The 24862-nt window shown below is 42.7% G+C and overlaps 2 protein-coding genes across 4 annotated transcripts; one reads left to right on the top strand and one right to left on the bottom strand.

Moving 5' to 3' along the window:
• Nucleotides 1-66: 66 nt before the first annotated feature.
• Nucleotides 67-20400, top strand: dnm3a (dynamin 3a). 3 transcript variants are annotated; one of them, XM_042417482.1, is made up of 21 exons: nucleotides 67-1039; nucleotides 2465-2538; nucleotides 3016-3165; nucleotides 3256-3459; nucleotides 3834-3932; nucleotides 4897-5057; nucleotides 5141-5283; nucleotides 5382-5517; nucleotides 5630-5697; nucleotides 5855-5993; nucleotides 6089-6175; nucleotides 6288-6358; nucleotides 6463-6523; nucleotides 7594-7620; nucleotides 8376-8489; nucleotides 13357-13466; nucleotides 16770-16881; nucleotides 17540-17701; nucleotides 18078-18301; nucleotides 18417-18575; nucleotides 20012-20400. In XM_042417482.1, the coding sequence occupies exons 1-21, from the start codon at nucleotides 879-881 to the stop codon at nucleotides 20043-20045; spliced, it is 2496 nt and encodes an 831-aa protein (XP_042273416.1). In that variant the 5' UTR covers nucleotides 67-878; the 3' UTR covers nucleotides 20046-20400. The 3 variants fall into 3 exon arrangements, 2 of the variants coding, with proteins under 2 accessions (XP_042273416.1, XP_042273415.1); XM_042417481.1 differs by lacking the exon at nucleotides 7594-7620; XR_006097129.1 differs by lacking the exons at nucleotides 7594-7620; nucleotides 18078-18301; nucleotides 18417-18575; nucleotides 20012-20400 and having other exon boundaries at nucleotides 16770-16973; nucleotides 17540-17629.
• A 1740-nt stretch (nucleotides 20401-22140) lies between these two features.
• Nucleotides 22141-24827, bottom strand: pigc (phosphatidylinositol glycan anchor biosynthesis, class C). The gene is made up of 3 exons (XM_042417484.1): nucleotides 24727-24827; nucleotides 23473-23704; nucleotides 22141-23363 (listed from the first exon to the last, which is right to left on the bottom strand). The coding sequence occupies exons 2-3, from the start codon at nucleotides 23698-23700 to the stop codon at nucleotides 22707-22709; spliced, it is 885 nt and encodes a 294-aa protein (XP_042273418.1). The 5' UTR covers nucleotides 23701-23704; nucleotides 24727-24827; the 3' UTR covers nucleotides 22141-22706.
• Between the last annotated feature and the right edge of the window lie 35 nt (nucleotides 24828-24862).

Here is a 24862-nt window from a genome sequence, read left to right as displayed (position 1 = left end):
GGTGCTTCAACAAAAGTGAATTCCCATTGCTTTTACTTGAGCTTCACATAAAATGTAATCTGAACTGAACTCAGTAATATGAACACTTTGCATTATTTCCCCATTAAATTTAGCCTTCGGTTTCTCTTTCACTTGCTTCAGGATTCCAGTGTACTACACTGTGCTCCCTCCTCACTGCCAAAGAATGCAGCCGCGTTATTTACAGTAGATGAATCGTACACGCTGGTTCTGGTTGTAGTGTTTAAGGGCTGCAGTAGAGGGTGTGTTGGATTTTTAAATAGCTTCTGTCGGAGGAGGGAGTGTTTGCCTGGTGTCTGATAAGTTAAGGTACTTTTATAATTGGCCATGAAGTTTGTCTGTCTAGCACCAAGGGGGTTGCCGAGTTAAATTTTCCGATGAGCGCGCATGCGCTGAAAACTTGATTCCGTTAGCTGTCAAAGTAGAATGTTTTGCTGTTAAACTATCCAGCAGCGGCTAATAAGCTAGCGGTTAGCTTCCCAAATGTATCCAGAGGTCAAGGGAAACAACTCACTGCGCGCTTTTGGAGTTTTAAAAGACAGAAATGTCTATAGCAAGCTGTTTTCGAGGTCTCGTTGTCTGTGAGCACAAAGTCGGACACTTACGTTACCAGACGCACTAACAGTAACTAAGTTAACGTACCAACGGCTGCTGAAGACTCGGAGCTTTAAAATCGGCAAGAACCGACTCTCAAGAGGAGTATCAATTTTTTGGTTTTTCTACATTTCAGCAATGAAAACAGCATAATTGTAAGTAACCATTAACTATGGTAGCTATTCTGTTGACTGGTGTAGCGTAGAACCTGCGTTAAACAGGAGTTAAAGGAGCAGGGCAGGTAGACGGGCTGCCGCTCCGTTGCGATGGGCAACCGTGGGATGGAGGAGCTGATCCCGCTCGTCAACCGCCTTCAAGAAGCCTTGAGCGGCGTGGGACAGAGCTGCAGCCTCCATCTGCCGCAGATTGCGGTGGTGGGCGGACAGAGCGCAGGCAAGAGCTCCGTGCTGGAAAGTTTTGTGGGCAGGTAAGCCACATTCAGTGAACTCTGAATGAACTGTGCATATCAACTTACTGAAAACAGGCACAGATGACGTATGAAGCCTTTCTGATAAAGCATAGGTTTTAACTTGTTAGTAGTGGTTTTATTAATGGTTGATGAATTTACTGATGCTATAAAAATAAGTTATAAGACAGGAATCTGTAGTTAGGATTCAACAAAATCTGAATTTGTAATATAGCTACTGTTCAGTGCTTGTAATGCTTAAAGTAAAGCCATGTCAACTGTGATGCAGGGGCTTGGACAAGCCTTATACACAAGTATCCACTGAATTGTAACCAGAACTTCAGACAACTAACGTAATCAGTTTGAATGTACTGTTGAAATCACTGTGTTCATACCTCATACCTCATTGTCTCCGCCCAGCACCAGTGATATGGCTATATTTGCTAGTATGAAGTAGTGGATGCCAGAGTTGGCAGTGTCTGTATGACAGTAGCCAGTACAGCATCTTATCTCACAGGCAGGCTCTTGGAAAACAATGAAAGCTTTTCGTAAACATATAAGTCATTCAGACAATACCTTTCAGAGATTTGTCGAGTTAAATCTTATTCAGACCTTTCACGGATCTAATTTTGAGGTCTAAAGGTAACGAAGCCCACTCAGAGTTGTTTTGGTAAAGTTTAAATACTAGTAAGACAGTGCTGTTAAATGCGATGAGGGGGTTAAGTGCTGCCATCCCGTCAAAAAGGAATGCTGTTCAGTCACAGTAGTTTCCTAGCTTCCTCTGACCATTATATTCTAGACACTGGGGCTTTGTTAAGTGAAGGGGACCCATGTATTGTCCCGAGTAGTATAGCATCCAAGCCAAAATGTGAAGCCTTGTCAGTAACTGTAGAAGACTCTTAATACTTGCCTTCCTGTGTGTGTAGTCATATTTTATCACGTCAGTTCTTTGTCTCAGTCATGACTATGTTATGACACTCCTCTGCTGAGTTCTGTGCCAGATGTTTGATCTGGAGCAGGATGCAGTAAAACAAACTTCCTGAATCAGATTTTTTCATAGGAGGTGGATTATTTTTTACCCTGTGCATTATGTGTTTTATAGTTAACACTACATTCAGCTTTTAGTACTAGCCTTCCTGATCAAGTTGCTGGTATTTTGGATGGTATGGTAACCTAATCAAAACTAATGTACAGCTGACTGTTTAAGTCAGACAGTTCTGACAATACTTTATTAGGCCTATGTCTCACAGAAAAGTATATTGTCGTGTAATGGTCTTATGTGGGCATGTAGACTATGTAAAGTCATTTAAATGGTGCGTGTCAGGCTAATTTTTCAGACAAAGATGCAAGTCTGCATTGGCATCAAATACCAGCAGCAGTTTGCCTGCGTGTGTGTGTGTTTGTGGGTGTGTATCCTTTTCCAATTCAGTGTTTCCTCTCCAACAGAGACTTCCTTCCACGTGGTTCAGGAATTGTCACTCGTAGACCTTTAATTCTCCAGCTGCTTAGTGCTAACACGGGTAGGAAAGACACTCTCATTCACCCATGCATTTCAGGTGTCATTTTGTAGCTTGTATTTGAAGCTGCCACCAGGTGGCAGTATTACATTTCACAATGACAGAGCCAGACTGGTGAGACATTGCTGGAATTGTCATCTAATGCTCAGAATGATAAGACTGTGTCCTGTATTTTTTGGCCCTCTAGCCTCTGTTGCAGAGAAGCAAAGTGGTATGATATGCAGCATTTGCATTATTTAAAAGACAGTCTCAAATAACATATAGAAACTTGCTGGAAGAGTGCAATCACAAATAAACTTGACTTTATTAAATTGTATTTATATATCATGGTTTATCATTCTGTGCTCTTATAACTTGACCCATAAAAACATAAAACAGCAGCAAATGTTTTGATGCACTGGATGTGCTTGATATTTCTAAGATATTCTAAAATTAAGATCACAGTACAAATGTATCATTGTTTAACTGATGTTTTTCCAGAGTATGGTGAATTTCTCCATTGTAAGGGAAAGAAGTTCACAGACTTTGATGAGATCCGCCAGGAGATAGAGGCAGAGACGTGCAGAGTCACAGGATCGAATAAGGGCATCTCTCCTGTCCCTATTAACCTACGGATGTATTCACCACATGGTAACATTCACACAAAGTCTATTTCTCTGACATTTTTATAACGTGTGTGTTTATGTGCACTCTTTTGGATGTGCTTGTGTTTGTTTGCAGTGCTGAACCTGACTCTTGTGGATCTGCCTGGTATCACCAAGTTGCCTGTGGGCGACCAGCCAGCAGACATAGAGTACCAGATACGAGACATGATCATGCAGTTCATCTGTAAGGAAAACTGTCTCATCCTGGCTGTCACGCCTGCCAACACTGACCTGGCCAACTCTGATGCACTCAAACTGGCCAAAGATGTTGACCCACAGGGTAAGCCAAGTGTGTGATTGTGTGGTGTGGGAATGTGGAAGCTTGATTTATATATAAAATAGTCAGTAATGAAGACATCAGGTTGGCCTTGTGGTTAAAGAGACCATTGCTCAAGAAGAAGACATACTGTACTGCGCAAGACATCTCACTAAGGTGCCTTTGAGCAAGGCACTGAATGTACACCAGCTTAATGCTGCATTTCTGTGGCTGATAACTTCACCTTGACGTCTGTAAGCAAGGATTAATGATCTCATTATTACAAGGAAAATGTCTAAAAGGTTGAGGGAGTTGTCATATAATATTCTTATTCCACAGGTTTTAAAATCACATATTGAGGCCGTAAAAGTTCCTCCTGTTTTTCTTCTTCCCTTTAGGCCAGCGTACAATAGGTGTAATCACTAAACTGGACCTGATGGATGAAGGAACAGATGCCCGGGAAATACTAGAGAACAGGTTGCTTCCCCTACGCAGAGGTGTGCTGCTTATGTTTGTGTGCATGTGTTCTTGTGTGTGTTGAGCCACCTAGCTGCAATCTAGTCATATTGCATCTGGTGGAGGCTCTCTGGAGAGGACTGACGTTATAATTGTGTCTGTAATCACCTACCAGAAGCTCACTCTCAACCAAGCACTCATTCCCTCTGTCTTTTTCTCTTTCTGTATCTCTAACTCTCTCTCTCTCTGTCTCTTTTGTTCACTATTTGTATATCCATGTACAATATTTCATTAGCTTGTGCCATGTGTTAAAAGATGACCATATCTGTGCACATATGTGCACATTTGTTCTTGTGTGTATTTGAATGAGAGATAGACAGAGCAAAAGTGATTATATTATTCACTGTACTGTTTTGTGTAACAGCCAAGAGTGTGAGTAGGGGGACTGATACCAGCATGCCTGATGGCTAGTAAAAGTGTGCTGTGTGTGTGTGAGAGAGAAAGGGGGAGGTGGGGGGATAAAGAGAGAGAGAGAGAGAGAGAGAGAGAGGGAGAGAGAGAGAAAGAGAGAGACAGAGTGAGAAGCAAGGAAAAAGGCATTGCAGTAAAGCACCACCAGGTGCAAGCTCCCTCATGCTTCTCCTATAGTGCTAATGCATTAGCCATGGAAGCCCACTGAAATAACTGCCCTAGTAGCAGCATAGAGCTGAAGCATTAGATATGGAGCCTAGTGCTATTACATCTATTACTGTATTAAATAGGGGATTTGGCCCGCTTTATACCACATGCTCTGCTGTTGCACAAACACACTCATTTCCTGCTTGTATGCTACAGTCTTAATGGAACAAATGGCAGTCTGGGAAGAGTTCCCAAGGACACGTCAGAAAATGCGAGTTGAATCTGTCTTACATCAAAGCCCTTGATTGTTCTTCTCTCTTGTTGCACATTGTCTTCTTTACAATGATCACATGCTCTTCATTTCCCTTTTCATCTCTTCTTCCCCAGGTTACATAGGGGTGGTGAACCGCAGTCAGAAAGACATTGATGGGAAAAAGGATATTAAAGCAGCTCTGCTTGCAGAGGAAAAGTTTTTCCTTTCCCACCCGGCCTACAAACACATTGCTGCAAGCATGGGCACACCATATTTACAAAGAATCCTCAACCAGGTTAACACACCCACAGACATACACACATAGAAAAGTAAATAGGTTATGCGTGTGTGTTGTTACCCACAATTTTTATTTTTCAGCAACTGACAAACCACATTCGGGACACTCTGCCAGCCTTCCGTAGTCATCTGCAGAGCCAGCTTCTGGCTGTGAACAAAGAGGTTGAAGAGTACAAACAATATAATCCTGATGACCCTGCAAGCAGGACCAAGACACTTCTACAGTCAGTCAGTCATTCTGTGTGCATGTGTATGCAGATTTTGTTTTTTTGATTATTTATGTATCAGTGTTTCTCCTGGTCTGTCTGTTTCTTCACCTCAGGTCAGTTCAGCGCCTGGCTGTTGACTTTGAGAAGCTAATCGAAGGCTCAGGCGACAAAGTAGACACCATGATTCTGTCGGGAGGTGCAAGGATCAACCGAATCTTTCATGAGCGCTTCCCCTATGAACTGGTCAAGGTGTGTGATTCTGTGCATTGCTTTTGATTGTCTTTGTGCATATGTAGAGCTTGCCATAGTCACTTGGCCAAGTGCTCATCTCTGACTGACAATGTACTGTGGTTGACTTCAGATTGAGTCTGATGAGAGTAAGCTGCGGCGGGAGATCAACTATGCCATCAGAAACATCCATGGAGTCAGGTGTGGTATAGTGTTTTGAGCATGAGTGTTAAATGCTTTTACATCCTTTTACATTTTTCTGTTGTGATATTTTTTGTTTGCACCAGCCAACCTAACATTTGTTTTGTATTTCTTTTCATTTTCTTCCTTTCCTCCACCTGCTGCTCTTTCCCTATAGGACAGGTCTGTTCACTCCTGACATGGCCTTTGAAGCAATAGTGAAGAAACAGATATCAAGGCTTAAGGGACCATGTATGAAATTCGTTGACATGGTCAGTCAAGAACTATTCACCACCGTGAACCAGTGTTTCAACAAGGTATAAATCTCCGTGTGAGTTTTGTACTTGTGCGATGTGTGTTTCAATGTGTTGAAACAGCCTTTTAACTGACTTCTGATATGTTCTCTCTATAGCTTAGTTCCTTTCCCAAACTGCGAGATGAAACAGAGAAAATTATAACCACTGAAATTCGAGAGCAAGAGAGTAAATGCAGAGATCAGGTCATTCACACACATTTGGACTTTGCATTCACAAATTAGTTTGAGATCACACTACTGGATAAATTGTACAGGTTGTGTTTATCTCTAATTAATGTATGTCTGCTCTATCCAGGTCTTGTTGCTCATTGACATACAGCTTGCGTACATAAATACCAAACATGAAGATTTCGTTGGCTTCACTAAGTGAGTAACCTCTCATCAGTTTTAAACTGTCACTAAATATTTTAATGAACTATAAAAAATTATAACACACAAATAAATTAACATGTGCTCTTCCTCTCTCTCAGTGCCCAGCAGATGTACAACCAAAGCAATAAGAAGGTTGTTCTGGGGATTTCAGGAAACCAGGTGAGAATTCAGCAGGAAAATACCTTTTTGCAGTATTTTTCACCACAGTAGCAGCGTGACTCTTGAGATGGTGATAGCAGAGTGAAAGATCTACTACTGTATGGATAATTAAGATATTTAGAAGACATTTAGTAAAATCTTTCATGGTCTCCTGAAGATGCATCCTAATGACCTTGTTGATTCCCTGGTTTTTCGTCTAGTGTCTCCAAGAAGTATAAACTGTCAACTAAGTATCCCAGTGATATCTCATATCTTTTACCATACCTTGACTCTGACTTAATCACCCTCAGACCAAAAAATAAGGCTGGCTATACACTTTTACTATTGTTTTCCCTTCTCATTCAGAATTGCCTTTGTCACTATAATGCAAAACAAACATAATATGTGCATATTTGTGCATGATAATTTGCACATCTTAGATGACGATATATACACTCACAATTGACCCTTGCAGCCAATGGTTGTCTGCAGTGCACAATTTGAGTGTGCATGGTGCTGAACTAAACCTTTTCCATCCATCTTACATTTTTATTTTTCCCCTTCTTATTTCCAGTGATGTCACCGCCCCATGTGTTATGTATTAATCAGCATTAATCAGCATTCATAGCTGCAGTTAAATTGGAGATTTTTGTGTTTGTGTGCAGATTTTACTGAAGTGGATCAAATCATGAAACCAGGGTTGTTCTTGGCTTCTCACAGGAATGTAGTCAAGCAAAAAGGAGGCGTTTTTTTTTTTTTTCATCTCAATCTCCTATGATTTATGTGTAACATAATATTTTTGTGACACATTTTAAAGCTGGGATCATTAAAGACACAATCCCCAGTATGATTGTGTTTATTCTGTAATCTCGATGTAATAGGATGACATTTGTAAAACAGCAGTAGATTTCAAGCACAGCTTTAAAAAATCAAAAAAATGTGTCATTTATTTACGCAAACAACTTTGATGTTGCTTTAATAGTAGTTAAACTATTTAATTATCAATATTAGTGTAATCTCCAACAACATTAATATAAAGAACAATTGAACACTATCTTAATTTTGCTTCTTCATCTCCTGTTTTTCTCCAGGGTGTGGTCCCTTTCTCAAGTCTAATAGTAGGAAACCAATCTTTTAAAGCCTACTCTCTCACTGCTGCCTCTACTGGATATATGTGTGTGCAGGAAGCTAAGGGGTTGTGGGTTGGCATGCTACTTATGGCAGCAAACATGCACACTGGCAAAATGGCTTGTTGTAGCTTTATTAATCACGTTTTTCACCATCTGCCACTGATACACTGCTAATGTCACAAACTTTTTTTCCCCTCTCAGTGTTCTCAGTATTCTTATATTCTTTACCTCTGGCTCCATAAATATTTGCAGATGTTAAGACTTTCCAGTTTGCAGGATGTGTATGTCATTTCTTGGTATCTGTATGTCATCTCATACTTCCTGTTCCCTAATTCATCACACATCTTTCTTTCAGTCTCTTCCATCCTGTTCTTATCTCCAAATATGCTTGGCCCTATGCTTACTGTGTTTGCCTTTACCTGTACATCTAGTCCTCTTCTCACTGACCAATGTCCACTGGTGGTCAGGAAACATGGCTGAATTATTTGGTGATTGCCTCACTGTTGCTACGTCATATATCTCACAAATGTCTAACTTGCAAATTTTTTTTTCCTCCAGTGTCAACTTTCTCTAACTTTTGCTCCTGTTCTCACTAGTAAGGTCCACTCTCATTACGTGATCTGCTTTGCACACCTTCATAGGAATTATACCTTGCTATGTCATTTTCCATGTCCTCTAAACACCATTGCTGCTGTCAGTTCAGCCATCTGAGCTCCTTACCCTTACCTTTGGCTGTTGTGCAGGTCATACGAAAGGGCTGGCTGACTGTCAGCAACATTGGCATCATGAAAGGTGGAGCCAAAGAGTACTGGTTCATTCTCACTGCCGAGAGCCTGTCCTGGTTCAAAGATGATGAGGTAAGGCCTTCACTTTCATCTAATCCCCTGTCTTTTCATCATGCGTGACAACAAATAGATTAATCAAAGCAAGTTATAATTTGGACTAAAATGAGAAAATAGTGAAGTCAAAACACAGCAGTACACTTGAGTCATCATGAGTTTATTAACACATCTCAGCTTGAAACAGTATGTTAATCGGAAAGTTGAGAGATGATTAAGTAGAAGGGGAAATCTGTCATCAATTGAAAATACAACAGTTTCAGTCAAGCCCCTGCAGTTTCATTGAAGAAGTTGGAAGAGCTGTCCTAGTGTCCCTGTTCTGATGTCAGTGGGGCTGCCATCTGTCTGCCTGTCTGTGCCTGCTGTACAGGAGCAGAAGGTCTGCACAGCAAGTGTAGACAGGCAGACACACCACAACAGTCTCATCCTGTCACAGTTGATGTCATGTGAAGAGGGAAGGCCAGAGTACAGGAAGTGAGATCAGAGGAGGAGAGCATTTGTGCGTACATTTGTACCGTTGACTAATACATTACATTTGTGATGATGCTGTCGTGGATAAAATTTAGTTGTATTGTTTGACAGGCATTATTGACAGTGTGTAGAGTGCGTTTACAAATAAGTTATTGTTCTTGGTAACCACACTAAAGTTCGAAAGCCGCGTTGTGGCTAAAACCAGACAGATGGACCCTGTATTTATGGAAGTGACATTTGACACCATTATATGCATAAGTAGAAGAGCATCTCTCAGCCTAGCTAACCATTTTTCCTCTTTTCTCTCCTGCCACCTGGACCTGCAACTGAGCCCCTCCGTTTCCCCCATTCATTCCTCTGACGCCCTCCCCTCTCCCCATTCGTCCCGCTCTTCGTTCACTCTTCCCCTTACTCCCCCTTTTCTTCCTCTTCTGGGAGTTCAGGCATTTGGAGCGGCTCACTCTGACACAGCTGGAGCTGCCCCAAGCCAAACTAAGACACACACATACACACATACACACACACACACACACACACACACACACACACACATGCACGCTCAAACACACACAGTGGACAGACTTGTATATACAGTATACAGTACACATGCGGAGTCTGATGTAAACAAACTGGCATGCAAATAGTGGAGAAAAATATACACTCACTCAGACAGACACGGTCACTTTTCAGATAAACACTGGTTCGCTTGAACACAGTGTTCCCAGACACAGCCCCAGGCATGCATATTGTACACAAACAGTGTTATACGTTTCCTCTGGCTGTCATCCCCTTACTAAGCATTTACCAATCAACTCACACGTACACACAGACTTAGCACATCTGCAATAAATAATACAAAGACAGGCAAGCAAGTATTTCGTGACCACATCAGAGCAACAAACTTTGACTCAGATCACAATGAGACACGTATGTTTGACTACAAGGATTAAAGCTCATATGAGTGTCTAAACCTTTCCAATTAATTAGGTTCAGTTGGATTAGTCATTGCACTTCCTCCTTATGTTGGAAAGTTTATCAGCTGTTTATGTGTTTTCAAGGCCTGAACGCATTGTCAGTCACCCATATTATCACAGAAGATCAGATCTACTGCTTTTCCAAATGCAACTTTGTGCGCGCACGCACACACACACACACACACTGTCATGCAAGCCAACTTCTGCTTCTTCTCTCTTGCAGTTCCCGCTCTCACTCTCCCCGCCCACACTACCTCCACAGACATTTCTTTTTCTTCTACTGCTGCCCCCCCTCCCAACTTTTATTTTCTCTTTCTTTACCTCTGCTGCCTTTTCCTTTCCTCCTTTCTCTCTCTCTATGTCTGTCTCTCTCTTTCTTTCTCTCTCTCTCTGTCTCCCCCTCTTTCTCTTTCTCCCCCTTTCTGTGGTTGGCAGTCTCCCTGGGACTATGCACATTCCTGGCTGGAAAATTTGAAGCTTTGTCCAAACACCAGCTTCCAAGATCTGCCCAGAGAAATCCCACATGGCTGTTTCTACACTGCAGACCTCCCCTTTTGACTCCCCCTCTCCTCTCAACTCCTCCACAGTTTCTCTCACAAATACCCCTGTCCCCCCACCCCCCACCCCCTACCCCCATTGACTCCCCTTCCAACCTCCCTTCTCCATCCCTTGCTTCTACACACTCCAATTTTTTAACGTCTTAAAAGCCATACGGCGCATCGCTTTTCCGTGTACTACGACAGTTGTACCCTGCTTTGACCTCATACTGAGAGTGCAGCCTAATAGTCCAGAGTTTAATCTCTGTAGCACACTGAACAGACATACATTCCTTCACCCCTCAACTGCCAGGGCTCCACCAGGCAGCCTGAAGAAAAACAGACGGCTCATGCCTATACACTTAATCTAGACGCTCCCCTGTGTGTGTATGTGTGTGTGTGTGAGAGGCCTGTTCCATATCTCAAATCCATTAGTCTATAGGAAGAGAAGACACAGCTTCAGACATAGCAGCTCTGATGTATGATACCCCACAACCACCCTAGAGGACACACACACACATACACACAAGCATACACAAAGCAGTGCCATGATGTCTGTGAACACAAGAGTTATCATATGGCCACACAGATGCACATGCAGAAACACAAAATACCCAATATGTGAGGCAAAATCAGTCAATTTCAAGCTTTTCTACACTGAGTGTGTGTATAAAAACTCAATAGTTTACAGCTGTTTTGCCTTGAATGTTTGTAAAACATTAGTCAGTCACTAGTTACAGCTTCTCTTGCTGGAATTTGCCGTATGTAAACGTCTCTGCCTTGAATGCATCACTCGCCATTTACACAGACACTCAAGCTGATGAATGCTACAAAATGGATCTCATTACGCTTGAATTACTACAGAGTTGATGACTACAGTTTGAAGTAATAAAAGTAAGTGTTAGTGTATGCACATTTAAACACATTTCCACACATTTAAGCAAGAAACATCAGAAAATATTAGACACTGGATTTGCCCCAGCATAGATGCATGCATGCAGGTTTTCATGTTGTCCTGAGTCTTGTGGGTATGTATATGTTATTCGTGTAGGCTGCTGAAGCGCTTCCTTGCACAGTCTAACCAATGTGCAGACTACTGTACACCAGTAAGATCCTGAACAGGTAGTCTGAACACTGGGATGACGGAGCAGGACCCTTTCTCACTTTCTCTTCTCTTTGGTCTCGCCTTTTTCCCATTCTGGTTGTTTGCTAGCAGTCCTGCCTGTGGTGGAAGGTTGTCACCAAAAGGTTTCCTCTGTTATTCTCTTCTTTCTTATCCTGTCTCGATGCTGTGTTGCGGGGCGAGGGGTCTCACACGCACATCAGACATCCACTCCTACGGGTGTCCCTCCTCCGGCGATGTCAGTGTATCTTGGGTCAGGCGTCCACAGGGCTGTGTCCCGGCGTAGTATCCAGTCTTGACGTGGCACATTCACTCATTCAGCTAGGGATCTGCCTGTTCACTCAGGGAAGGCATAAGGAAATAAGGGGAGTGAGAGATGGAGAGAGAGTTAGGGAGGAACTTAGCAGCCATATATGGGTTGATGGGACCCATGGGGAATCAACTTTGGAGTGGTCTGCAGTTTCTCCCCACTTCTCCAGCACATTCTCTCCTGCTCTCTATGTTCCTCAACCCTTCCACATCTAATCGCACAAAATTCACTCCTCTCTATCCCTCTATCCACCTCTATCCCTCCTCTTCCTCTCTTCCTCATCTCTACTTTCTATTTCTACCCCATCAGAGCACCCTATACTCTCTCCAGTCTCCTCCCCCTCTGTCTAAAGCGATCCCAGATGTTGCAGTATGAGCGCCAATCCCGTTCTGTCATTTTTTTCAGCCTCTGTTACAGGAAGTGGGCCCCTTTGGAAAAAAGGAAAGAGGAACGAAGGAAGAGAGTCGTAGGGTTCAGGGGAGCACTGAGAGAGGGAAGACCAAAATGTACTACCAGCACACTCACATCTAAAACCACATGTGTGCATGTCTTCAAATTCAGATGCAGGCGTGCACACCCACACATGCACACACACACACACACTCACACAAACACAACCACCAAGACAACATCCAGAATTTTAAGGAAACCCTCTTTTCTCGCAGGCATGCGTTAGTTCTATTTTCCATGGAAGTCAGCCTTCTTTTTCCTTCTCTCCTTCATCTCTATCTAGTCCACAGCTGTGAATATCACCAAAGCAGCTTTCTGAAAGCCCCCTTCTCAAAGGTTAGAAAGAGGGAGCAGGCCAGAGTAGAGAGATGGGGGGGGAAGGGCTTCACTCGAGGAGAAATGTTGTGTTAGAGCTTGAGTCTGAGTAATGACTTTCACATGTGGGCCCGGCCTCTCTCCCTCTTTTTTTTTTCGTACTCCTTCTCTCATTCCCTCCCTCCCAGCTTCAGTTCTCTGTACCCTGCCTCCATACTGTCTGGTTCTGCTCACTCTGTCCGCTGCACTCTTCCAACTGTTTACTGTCATTCATAAGTCCCTGCGGTGATGACAGACTATAGACTTATGGCATCTCTTTCGCCTTCTCTCTCCCTCGTCCACTGTCTCTCTTCCACAAGTTAGCGGGTTGTTAATGTGAGTCAGTCTTGACAGGCAGACAAAATCTGATATGAACTCGGATGCGCTGCTAGCATAGTGTTCACACAACTCCTCTTCGCCTCACCCTCTGACACTTTTCCTTTTACAGTTCAAGTCTCTTGATCCCACTGGCTACTCTCTTCTCTAAGCGCAGCCTGAAAAATATTTAGTACCAGACATGCAACTATTTTAACTAAAGCCCCCAAGTGAACTGTCTTCAGTCTGTGTTGTTTTTTGCTATCAACACCTGTGCTACCTCTCTATGATGTCCTATTTTACTCTGCATACCTCTGTCAACTTTTATCTTACCATATTTTGTCTTTTCTAGGAGAAGGAGAAGAAGTACATGCTCCCTCTGGACAACTTAAAACTCAGAGACGTGGAGAAGGGTTTCATGTCCAGCAAATTCGTCTTTGCTATCTTCAACACAGAGTCAAGGTTTGTGTGTGTGACTGGAGGCCTGTGTTTGTGTACGTGCGTTTCTGACAAGTGAGCACATGAGTCAGAATAGGGAGTTCTGTTCTTGTCACCTGCTTGCTGAAGTTGTAGTGATATTTTACAAGGCGTGGACATATCAGGAAGAAAGGGAGGAGATGTCAGAGCAGAGTCCTGCCCTTCCTTTGACCTCTTCTATTGAACTTTGCCACCGGAACTGAAAGGATATCCAGTGGGTGCTGGAGCGGGTGTAGTTTTTTATACCAGGCTGTTGAGGGCAGGGCTGGGTTTTGGTTTGTAGGTCTAATGTGTGTGTGAAACAGATTGAGAGAGACGGAGAAACAAAGAGAGAGCATAAGAGAAAAAGAAAGAGAGCGAGTGTTTAGGAGCTGGAGCCAACCCAAAGCCTGGCCGATTGTACCAGAGCATGTGGGCTTTGTTTATAATACTGTGCTATGCTGCATTCGGACACACAAACTGGATTTGTGTGTGCATATGCGTGTGTACATGTGTGTATGTGCCTTTTGCCAATGTGTGTGTATAGACCACAGCATACCGACGGCAGGCTCATTAAGCAGCTAATCAAAGCCAGAGAGCTTGGATCAGAGATGAGGCTGCTCTTGTTTGGAAAGAATTGCTCGACTCACCACAAAAAGGAGGGAGAGAGAAGAATTGGAAGGGTTGAGAGGAGAAAGAAAGCGGGAGAGAGAGTATCAGAGCCATCGGCCAGGAATGTGTCAAAGTCTGTCCTATGGCGCCCCCCCCCCACCCCCCCACCCCCTTTTCCTGCGCCCTCACTCTCTCTGTTTCTCTTTCTGTATTTGCGTGTGTGTGTGTGTGTGTGTGTGTGTGTGTGTGTGTGTGGCAGACATTGCAGTGGTTTTGTCCCTGTCTGACAGTAATCAAAAACCTCAGGAAACTCTTCAAATCTAAAGCAGTCAGGGCTCTGTGCAGGAATTCCTCAAGATGAGTGAAAAAACTCATACTGGCCACAAGCAGAGGAGAGAATAGCGAAGGAGATTAGAAAAAATGGTTGGTGTGAGTGATAAATCAGCATAGAGAACAATTTTAATGTGTGCTCGCTTGTCGGTGCGTATGTTAGCGTCCTGATCCTAGTGTAATAGCACTCTAGTATTGTCATCGTTGGCCTGGCTCCCTGTCTGTTAGCCACCACGCCCTGACTTATTAGCCTCACCCGTTGTAGCACAGCCATATGCTTACAAACGGACAGCCTATTTCTTGATCTTCTCACACACGCAAAAAGGTTTCACATATTTGAGGTTAATTGCTATGTGTTCTGAATGTGAGAAGGGAACAACAAAAGGAGGAAAGAAACAACTGAGTGATTAAAGAAAAATGTTTAACAGATGGGCCACAGCCTGCTCCAGATCCTTTGCTTGTTTCTTGCTTTGCTCTGCTGTCTCCACACAGCACAAGATGTTATGATGGTGTAAAAGGAAAGACAGAGGGAAAGAAGAGCCCAGGAATAAAAAAACAGGGAGAAAATAGATGATGAAGATGAGGGGATAAGTTGCAGTGAGGGAGGTCTTGTCAAGCATAGCGGTTTAGGAAATTGTTTTATTTTGTATGAGTGCATGTGTGTCTGTAGGTGTGTATCTACCTTGTTGCAAGTATGTCTCTATGTTGTATTTGTCAGTAAATTGTTCTCTCTTTACATGCTTTTGTATTATATACCATAATGCATTTAACACACCAAATTTTGGGGAGACTGGCTCAACTCTTATACCCCTTTTCCACTGAGGATCTGTGGTCAACCAGTGGTTACTAATACAGGGCTGACTCACATAGATCACTTTTACACCAATGAACTGTGTTACCCCTGCATCAAATAATTTACACAAGATGGGGAATGGGACACAGGTCAGCCAGTGTACTTCCCAAATGGGTGGTCATTATGTATATTCAAAACATCACACCAGGCTGGGAGACTTGGACTGCTTGGACTATAATTATTCTCAATACATATTCTTAATTTTAGTCTCTGACCCTCTAAACTAAAGGAGAGTCAAATGACAGCCTGCATTAGTAATTCACACACAAACTCAGCCAACATTTATTTAGTATCTTCTGTAAATTGCTTGATAATGCAAACCAAATAATAGGGAACAGGTTAACAAATAATGAATAAAAGTACATTTTCATTAACTCATTATGCGGTATTCAAAGGACAACTATGTAGAGTAGCAGCAAAGTAACATAAGTTTCATGTTAATTATCAATTAATTATGCAAACACAATTATTTAAATGTGTTAGATGAACAACTTTAAAAGCCAAGTTTTGTAAGTGAGCCAAATTGAAGATGTGGGAGAGATGTAAGCATTTTTAAAGGATAATTACAGTGTTTCCCTCATCAGCACCTGTGTATAGGGACTAGCTTTATCTGTCTGGAGACTACTAAATCTCTTTAAGCTCACAGCTTATTGTGTTGTCAAGGAATATTCTCTATAATTATATCTACTCATATCTGCCAGGTTGACATGTTACACATAGAAGTCCAATCCTAAAAAAGGTGGGTGATCTAGATGTGCCGCTACCCATTAAGGTCATCCTGTTGGCTTGTGTACGAAATGAGTCGACAGATGAGTGAAATGAGGTATTAAGAAATTAGAACACAAACATCAAAATCATCCATGTGGTCTTGGTGCATTTTTTTTCTTTGCTGATTCATAATAGGTGACTGGCATTATCTCAAAAATAGCAGCTCTCGAGCGTAGTGATAATTGAATTGAGTGATCGAGCACAAAGCTGTGACGTTTCTTTTTATACCAGAGACTTTTTGTTTTTGTTATTCCACACAAGATATTTGTTTATTTGTGGTAAGAAAGAGGAGACAGCCTACAGCTAAAAATTAATTTTAACATCCTAACATTGTCGCTGAGCAGAAAATGATCCCACACATTGTGAATAAAAACGGTAGCTACATCACCTACACTGAGTTCATCAGAGAAACCAGTAATTATTTTTCATTACTTTATATAGATTTATTATAAATGCTAGTCTTCCTATCTTGAATATTGCTTGTCACATATGATCATTAAACATTGTGTATGCTAGTGTTAACCTGGAGCACCAGAGTGATCAACCTGGGTACAAGACACATCATGATGATCTTGTTATGTACTGAATATTCTTATGACATAAAGTTTTGGTGAGATTGGCTCATTGGCTATCCTTACAGGTTTGTTTAAGATGTGAATATTGTAGAAAGCCCCCTTGAATTTAAACTGTTATCGCTGGCTAGTGTAGTTTTTTAAGGCATCTGACAGTATTGAAATGAATTGCAGGAACGTGTATAAGGACTACAAATGCCTGGAGTTGGCCTGTAACACTCAAGACGAGCTGGACAGCTGGAAGGCTTCTCTGCTTCGGGCCGGAGTCTACCCTGAGAAAGTCACCGTTAGTATCCTGACCCCCAAGTCAACCTAATTAAACCCAACCCTGACCTTAGCTGTGGGGAGCTGCACCTGTCTGCACCTTGCCTTTGTGATGTATGCACTCATAGCCTTTGCTAACCTTAAACCCTTGCCATAACCCCTTACCCCCCTCTCTATGTCCATGTTCCCCCTTCTCCTCCCTTGCCAAAGCGAAAAGGCAAGGCCCCCACCCCTTCCATCTCGCTCTGTCGTTGGCTCTTCAGCACAGCATTCTTGGCCCATGATGTCACTACAATGTGTGTGTGTGTGTTCTAGTCTGTTTCTAATCAGCGGTTCCTCGTCCCTCACCCACTCCCCCTTTTTCTTTCTTCTGCCCATTCCTCCCTAGCTCCCTCTTTTGTGTTCCCCTCTATTCTGCTCTCTTTGTTCCTACCACAGTGGCTCTGTACTCCTGCTCGTCACCAGCATAGAATAGATGACAAGATATGGCAATACATGAGACCAATCTTTATCGCCTCACACATCTGTATTAGCATGAAATCAGCAGCTGTGTTAGCTCAGGAGTCACTGCAGCACATCGCACTGGACTATACATCATTGAATTAAAAAAAAAAGCCACAATCTGTATGTAGTGTATGTAGCAATTACTCCAAACTCCATCTTGTCTGTCTGTCACCCAGGTGGATGGACAGGGAAACGGGGCTCCAGAAAACTTCACAGACCCCCAGCTGGAGCGCCAGGTGGAAACCATTCGTAACCTGGTTGACTCGTACATGAGCATCATCTACAAAACCATCAGGGACTTAATGCCAAAGGCCATCATGCACCTCATGATCAACAGCGTAAGCTATCCAGACCAGACTCTTAAATGTTTAATCATTTTTTCCTTTCCAGCAAAACCTGCTCTCTTTCTCTCTGAGTCTTTCTTCCTCTCAAACATTCTAAAGTGACTTTCATCAATCATCAATCTTTGTCATAACTTGGCCAGTGAAATCTGTATTCCTTTGTCTACAATACAAGTATTCACAATTTGAAACCCTATTTGAGTATTTTCCAATGACGTGAAAAAGAAAGAAGAAACCATGGGGGGAAAAAAAAAACATTTTTCAACACCCCTTTAAGAATTTAGAGTCATAATCCCAAATCAGAGTAAAGTATCACTTTACAAAGTCTTAACATTTTTGACTTGTCACAGCTGTTTATAATCCCTCTCCATAGGTGAAAGAGTTCATTAGCTCGGAGCTCCTGGCCCAGCTCTACGCTCTGGGAGAATGCTCAGCACTGATGGATGAGTCACCGGAGCAGCAGCAGCATCGGGAGGAAGTGCTCCGCAAACATGATGCCCTGAAGGAGGCGCTCGCTGTCATTGGAGAGATCTCCACCTCTACCTGCTCCACCCCCTTGCCTCCACCTGTAGACTCTTCCTGGATACAGCCCTCCAGGTACAGACGCACACACACAGTTGGACTACAACGATGCGTAGATATATGCAGTAAATAAAAATAAATAAATCTGCGTTACATATGGCTATCACTTACGGGCCTCCTCTCCACACAGCCCTAAAAAGTCAGTGACTGGTGCCAAGCCAGTGACTCGTGGCCATGCCCCACCTGTTCCTCGGGTTCCCACTCACACTGGACGCACTGCTTCCCCGAGTACCGACGGCGTTCAGCAGCTCGCTGGCCAACCCCACCGTGCTCCACCTTGTGTGCCAAGGTAGCTCTGAAACCACACAATTAGGTCCTGAAATCTGAGCGGTTATATCATCATAACCTCCGGTCTGTCACTCAAACATTGGCATAACAACTGGCATATATGCATATACACACTCACATATTCACAATCAGACTTTGCACTGCAGAGGCACAGGGGTACAGGGAGTTGTTATTTGAGCTGGGTGGGGGTCTGCTGGAAAATGTGTTTCTCATATTCTCTTTCCCATCAGCCTCAGTAGACAGGACTTCTCTCTGTGCAGCTTTCTACTGGAGCCAGAGACAACAGGCTGAGCACTCTGTCAAGTTTTCATCTTTCTCTCTGTCTTCATCCCCCCTTTCCCTCTTTCTCCAAGCATGCATTTGTTTTATTGCCTTCCCCAGTTTCCCTCATGCAATAGCCGTTATTTTTCCTTTTCCCCCTACTTCTTTTTCTTGTACATTTCTTCACTTCTCCTCTTTCACTGGTTCCTCCCCTGCTTTTGGCCTGTCTCTCCTTTTTCTTTCTGCCTCATTTCCTCTGTGCTCTCCAATGGTTCTTTAGGTTCTTTCCCGCATACAGTCTGCCTCTTTCCTCTCCTGACACTTTCCATCCAACATAATGTCTCTTTTCCTTACTCACCGTCCCTCCACTATAGATATAAATTGGGCATGAGGTTACTTCTATGAGTCTATTTTTTGTCTTACATATTTGTTGTCATCATTGTCAAGTCACTGGAAACATATGTAACAATAAAACATGTGGCATTGTGGCAAATACAAAAAAATATGGCCAAATAAAAATACAAAAAGTATATGCATGGAAATTTATGAGCAGGGAAAAACTGTGAACCCTGATTCACACAGCTCCAACTTCTTGATGAGCTCCTTGCAAAGTTGTGCATCTCTCTGATGTTTAGGAGTAATAAGTAATCATTATTCCTCAACCTTACTCACCACTTTTTCCACTCTTCGTCTTTCACATTCTGCCAAACCCATGTAGTACTCCATGTAACCATGTAACAGTTTTAAAAAAAGCTTTTCACATCTTTCACGACACGCCTCTCAACCAGGGGTCAGCAATTAGGTGACAGCATGGGCCAGTTTTTTTTTCAGAACTGTTCCTTGGACGGCCAGCACACTTTTATAGCTGCAGTAGAAATGTGGGTCTGTGTTTTAAATATTTGCTTTATTTGAATATTTTTTTATCCATTCAGGAATAAAATGGGCATATAAAGCTGGAGAGCTTGAAGTTCTTTCCATTTGAAGATTCAGTTAAAGTCTTGACCTGTGTTATAACCCAGAGTAGACCCAGCCGCTGTATAGCTAGACTTAAAAAAATATGATAGCTGATGAAACTGTGTTATATGGTCATTTTAGGGATTTACATGAATGTTCTGTTAATACAGTTATATTATATTGAACCGTACAGAAAAACCTTTGATCTAATCTTCTCTCCAGGAGGCATCCGCCAGCAATCCCAAATGTGAAATAACGGTCCTTATGGGTCAGAACTCCATTACCCATCTGCCTCAGTGATCCATCCAGCTGCAGCTGACTGCTACCCCAGAGACAACCATGACCTGTGTGATGTGTAATCCAGCTGAAGCGCTATGCTGGGCTTCTCTGTGACTCCTCTGGGAGCTGCAGTCTGCAAAATTCACTGAGTCTCGAGTCTGTTTTGTACATATTATCACTGGCCATAAATGCTGGAATGTGCTCGGCTGTCTGCTGCCTTTTCTCAAGTGCCTAAGCGTTGTGTAAATAAAAATACCAGTTATTCTACAATAAGAGGAAATAAATGCACTATTTTTACTGTTTTTGAATAAACAGGTGTTTTTATTTTTGAACATGTATCTTGATTTGTCCTTTATTTGAAAAGCTTCAAATGAAAAAAAGAAAATTTAATCCATTAAATCACGTTATGACTTAGTATTCCACTTTATTATTATTATTATTATTCACTTATGTAGCTAGTGGTGTATATCAGCAGTCTTATGGGACCTTATGGGCGTTTTAGGGGTCCCCAGCAAAATAAAGATTATTCAGTCTCAGTCACTAATACCATTCACCATCATGAGAAGTTATCAGAATAATTATTAAATAATAATTACTATTAAATGTTATATTTCCTCCAATTATAGATTTAAAAACACACTTTTGGTGAGTATCCAAGGCTATGTCTTTTGACTTAGCTCATAATTAGTGCCCTGGTGTGTGCTGTATTATCAGTAGCCTATTGATTTATTGAGTTTCCGATATAATTAAGACGTGATCTGATTGCACGTGGGGGAGACAGCATGTCATCCATCCAGCCTGTGACGTGCTGTTACTACGCCGCACGCTGCCTGCTGGTGGAAACCCGGCTCTCTGAGGCGCAGGGAGGCCGCACAGATACAGGCTGCTCGACTGAACTTTGTGTTAAAGTCGGGCTTCATCTGCCGCTTACACCATGGCGCCACCACAGCAGTCAAAACCAGCTGTAAAGCCCGCCGCCACATTTCATAGCAAGCCGAGGAAAGGAGAGGTGAAGGTACGACACCTAGCGTCCACCGCTCACTGCTGTCACTGCATTCAAGCTTTATGGTGACACACACGTTATTTCGTGTTCACGCTATGAATTTCTTGGAAAGCTGGTTCACATGAAGGGTCCTAAAACAATAGTCTGGTTTGTTTATGTTGCATTGAAAGCCAGAACCAAGAAAGGAAAATGTACCGACGCGTAGCTGGACTTTATGGATTGAAACAAAAACAAAAACCTAAAAATAAACATGCAATGATTCCAGTCTCCTTCACAATGAATGCTGAACAAAACAGGAGAGTTCAGTGGCGCGAAATTTAATCAGAGTACTCCACTTAGCTTAAATCTCAGCAGCAGCAGCTATCATGGCAGAAAACTGTCGCTGTGCTGCTCCCTGTAGGTCGGAAATTTGGAAGCAGCATGAAAATTACAACAGGTGTTTCTCATCAACTGCAAAACGCCTACTGTGTGACGTCACCGGCTGAGGTTTGGGCTCAAGCCAACGTGGTTGAAGGTTTCAGTCCCTGCAGAGCAGCCCTGCAGCAGTTTTCTGCACTAAATGATCCACGGGAACTGGTGGTCCCGGGTTTGTATGTATGATACCACATTATTAGAAAGGAAGTAACGTCTAGATGGAGGACCATAAAATTAAATAAAAGCAAGCAAACTGGCCCTCTAGACAAAACACAACTTGAAAACTCAGTAGTCTGTCAAAATTCAGTTTTTAGGCACAAATGTGCTGGCCTAAAATTTTAAATTGATTAAAACTGCAGTGTGTAGAATTTAGTGGCATCTAGCAGAATGGACTTGGCAGAAATTGAATATAATATTCATAAATATGTATTAATTAGTTTATAATCACCTGGAAATAAGAATCGTGTTTTCGTTACCTTAGAGTGAGCCCTTTATATCTGAAGAGGGAGCAGGTCATCTTCAATTTGTTGCAATCTACAACCTCAACACTAGATGCCACTAAATCTTACACACTGCACCTTTAAAATGAACCTCTGACAGTAAATTTGAGGCTATAATTGAATTATTGTGTATTACATTTTCACTTTAGTCCAGGTAGAAAATAATCCCTAAGTGTTTTATTAAATAACTTACAATGAGAATTCTCTTTATGGCAAAATCCCTTAAAATCTAAAAATTCTTCTACTGATATTTAATTTCAACATAGTTTGCAATGGAATTAGAGCCCTTGTTCATCAAGCCACTGAGTTAAACACAGTGCACCTGTCCATCCAGTCACAGCACCAACAACATACTATACATAATGGAATCTCCCACACATTAATTAAAACATCACTGATATCAAATAGGTGCATAGCATCAGAGTGTGTACAGTAATGTAAGACAGCATTTCACATTACTTTTCATACAAATTCTGAGGTCAACAGTTGAAAGACAGTAGCAGCTCGAACTTTAAAAACATCTTCATATTCTCTAGAAGAGAATAAGTTGTCATGGCTGTCCAAACACATGTGGACCAATGTTAAGAGTTAGCGCCTGTCCGTTTGAATGTACAGCACCGATATAATACTTCAGGCTGACAGTAAATTCATTCATACAAAGTTTACCGTTGGCTTACACCTTAAAAGTCAGTTTGGTCAGGAGAACTCTTCACTCTGTCCGCTAGTGAAGGAAGCGGCTGAGGTCCTCGTGAATTTCAGCCTCATCCCAGGGTCCCTGGATGTTGTCCTTGTGCCTCTGCAGCCTGACTAGCAGCAGGGGACAGAGCAATGTAACACTCATCAGCGCTAGGGCGAAGAGCACGGCTCCGCCTGATGACTGGGACCCCAGTCCACCTACGCCTCCGATGCACACTCCCACACACACTCCAGTAAACTGGCGAGGAGCGTTCTCCCTCATCCTCTGCAGCAAGCAGGGCCACAGGGCAAACACCGCCAGGGCACAGCTGAGCATGGCGAAGGTGTGCAGAGCGCCGGGTAACCTGGAAGCTAAACACACAGATGCAAACAAGGCTGCATTTAGGGAGAGGCTGCCCGGGGGTGAGGGCTGAGCGTAAGGGAACGACACCAGGTGGGCCAAAAGCATCACAGCGGACATAGCATACACTGTGTCCGTACTCACGGACTCTGTTAGTGTCTTTAGAACTGGCGAGAAGCCAAAGGTGAAAGAAAGGAAAATAGTGGCACTCTGTAAGTCAGCCAGACGAGTCCGCGGCTCACACCCCGATTCAACCTGAGACGTCAAGGCTTGGTACAGTCCATACCCCAGCAGGGCACATACAAGGCTGGTCCACAGCAGTGTCTCAGGGGACAGGAGACCCTAAGAGGAAAGCAGAGAAGTGGATTAATTACGCATTTAATGAACATTAGTTCATACAGAGAGACCCAGTGTGCTCTACAAGGTCCATGGAGCTTTTCTAAAGCTTTACCTGCTCCATGTAGAGCCAGAGGGTGATGAAAATGGCCACGCAGGACAGTTGCTGTCCCACAAAGCCTGCTTCTTTCACCACAGCCCAGTAGCGGTACTGCCGGATGCCCTCATTCCTCCGCAATTCCTCCAGGAACCTCTGGTCCACATAGTTATCAGGGAATGGCTGGCGCTCCCATAGCACCTTCCTCCAGGGCACAGCTGGACCCGGGGCACTGTCTGGCCCCATCACCCTGACCACAAACACACATAGTCAGATTTATGTGTAGGCATATTTGATCCACTGCTCACAGTCGCTGGTGCACTACAAATTCAATACTCACTGTTATTTTAACCACAAACACAGCTTTACAGACAAGGCTTTTCTACCAACCAGGTAACTTGCCACAGACCTAAAAACTCCAGACTTACTGGTGTGAACTAGTTTGTGCTAATTTATTTGAATAGTTTAGGGTATATCCAGCATTATAGCAAAATATAATGTCAAAATCTAGTTTCAATACCATCATTATTTCAGTCCTGAGCTTACATACTGCACATTCATATTAATTAAATCAGTGGTTCTCAAACTGCAGTCCGGGGACCCCCAAAAAGGGGGAATGATTTATTTTCACTACAATTTCATCCATAAATAACACAATGACAGAATGTATGACTATTTTGGTCATGGGTTTCATACACTTTCTGTAATAAAACATCTAAAAGCAAAAATCTCATCAGACAGGGGTCCATGGTTTAATTTGTGTCAGTTCAGGGGACTTTGATGTGAAAAGGTTTGAGAGGCACTGAATTAAATAATTCATTTAGGTTTAATAAAATCACCACACAGCAGACAAGGGGCCAAAGAGAATCCCAGCATAGAAAAACTGGACACATTAAACAGAGTAAAGGAGGCCTAATGAGATTCATAAAAAGACAAAAGTATATTTTGTCAAGAGTTTGCTGGATTATTTATCACGTGATAGATCATTTCTCCTGAATACAGATAGCCTCAGTTAGCTTCAAGCTTTCGATGGGTCTGAAGCTGTCATATACTGGATTTTTTGCATTAATGATTTCCTCAACAACTCTGTGACAAATGAAAGCTACTTGCAGTTGAATCTGTTGAGAGTTTTGGCGGCTTGCTGGTGCTGCTAGAATGAAACTACCGCTAAAACCAGACATGGCTTGTATATACGGGTCTATATGAGCATTAACATGTTGACAATCTGCTGAACGATCCCCATAATTGTCCAAAAAAGATCCTTTCACCTACCTGGGATTTTGCTCGGTGCCGCTGCTACAATCTGATGATCATTGTCCCGGAAGTGAAGCTGTTTCTGAGAGCTCACAGCGCCCCCTGTTGTTGGTTATAAAGTAAAGCACCAAGCCAGCTGTCAGTCAGCCACAGC

This window comes from Thunnus maccoyii, chromosome 7 (assembly GCF_910596095.1).
Source record: "Thunnus maccoyii chromosome 7, fThuMac1.1, whole genome shotgun sequence".
Classification (NCBI taxonomy): domain Eukaryota; kingdom Metazoa; phylum Chordata; class Actinopteri; order Scombriformes; family Scombridae; genus Thunnus; species Thunnus maccoyii.
The sequence above is the reverse complement of the archived record's forward strand: the minus strand, read 5'-3'. Positions and strand labels throughout refer to the sequence as shown.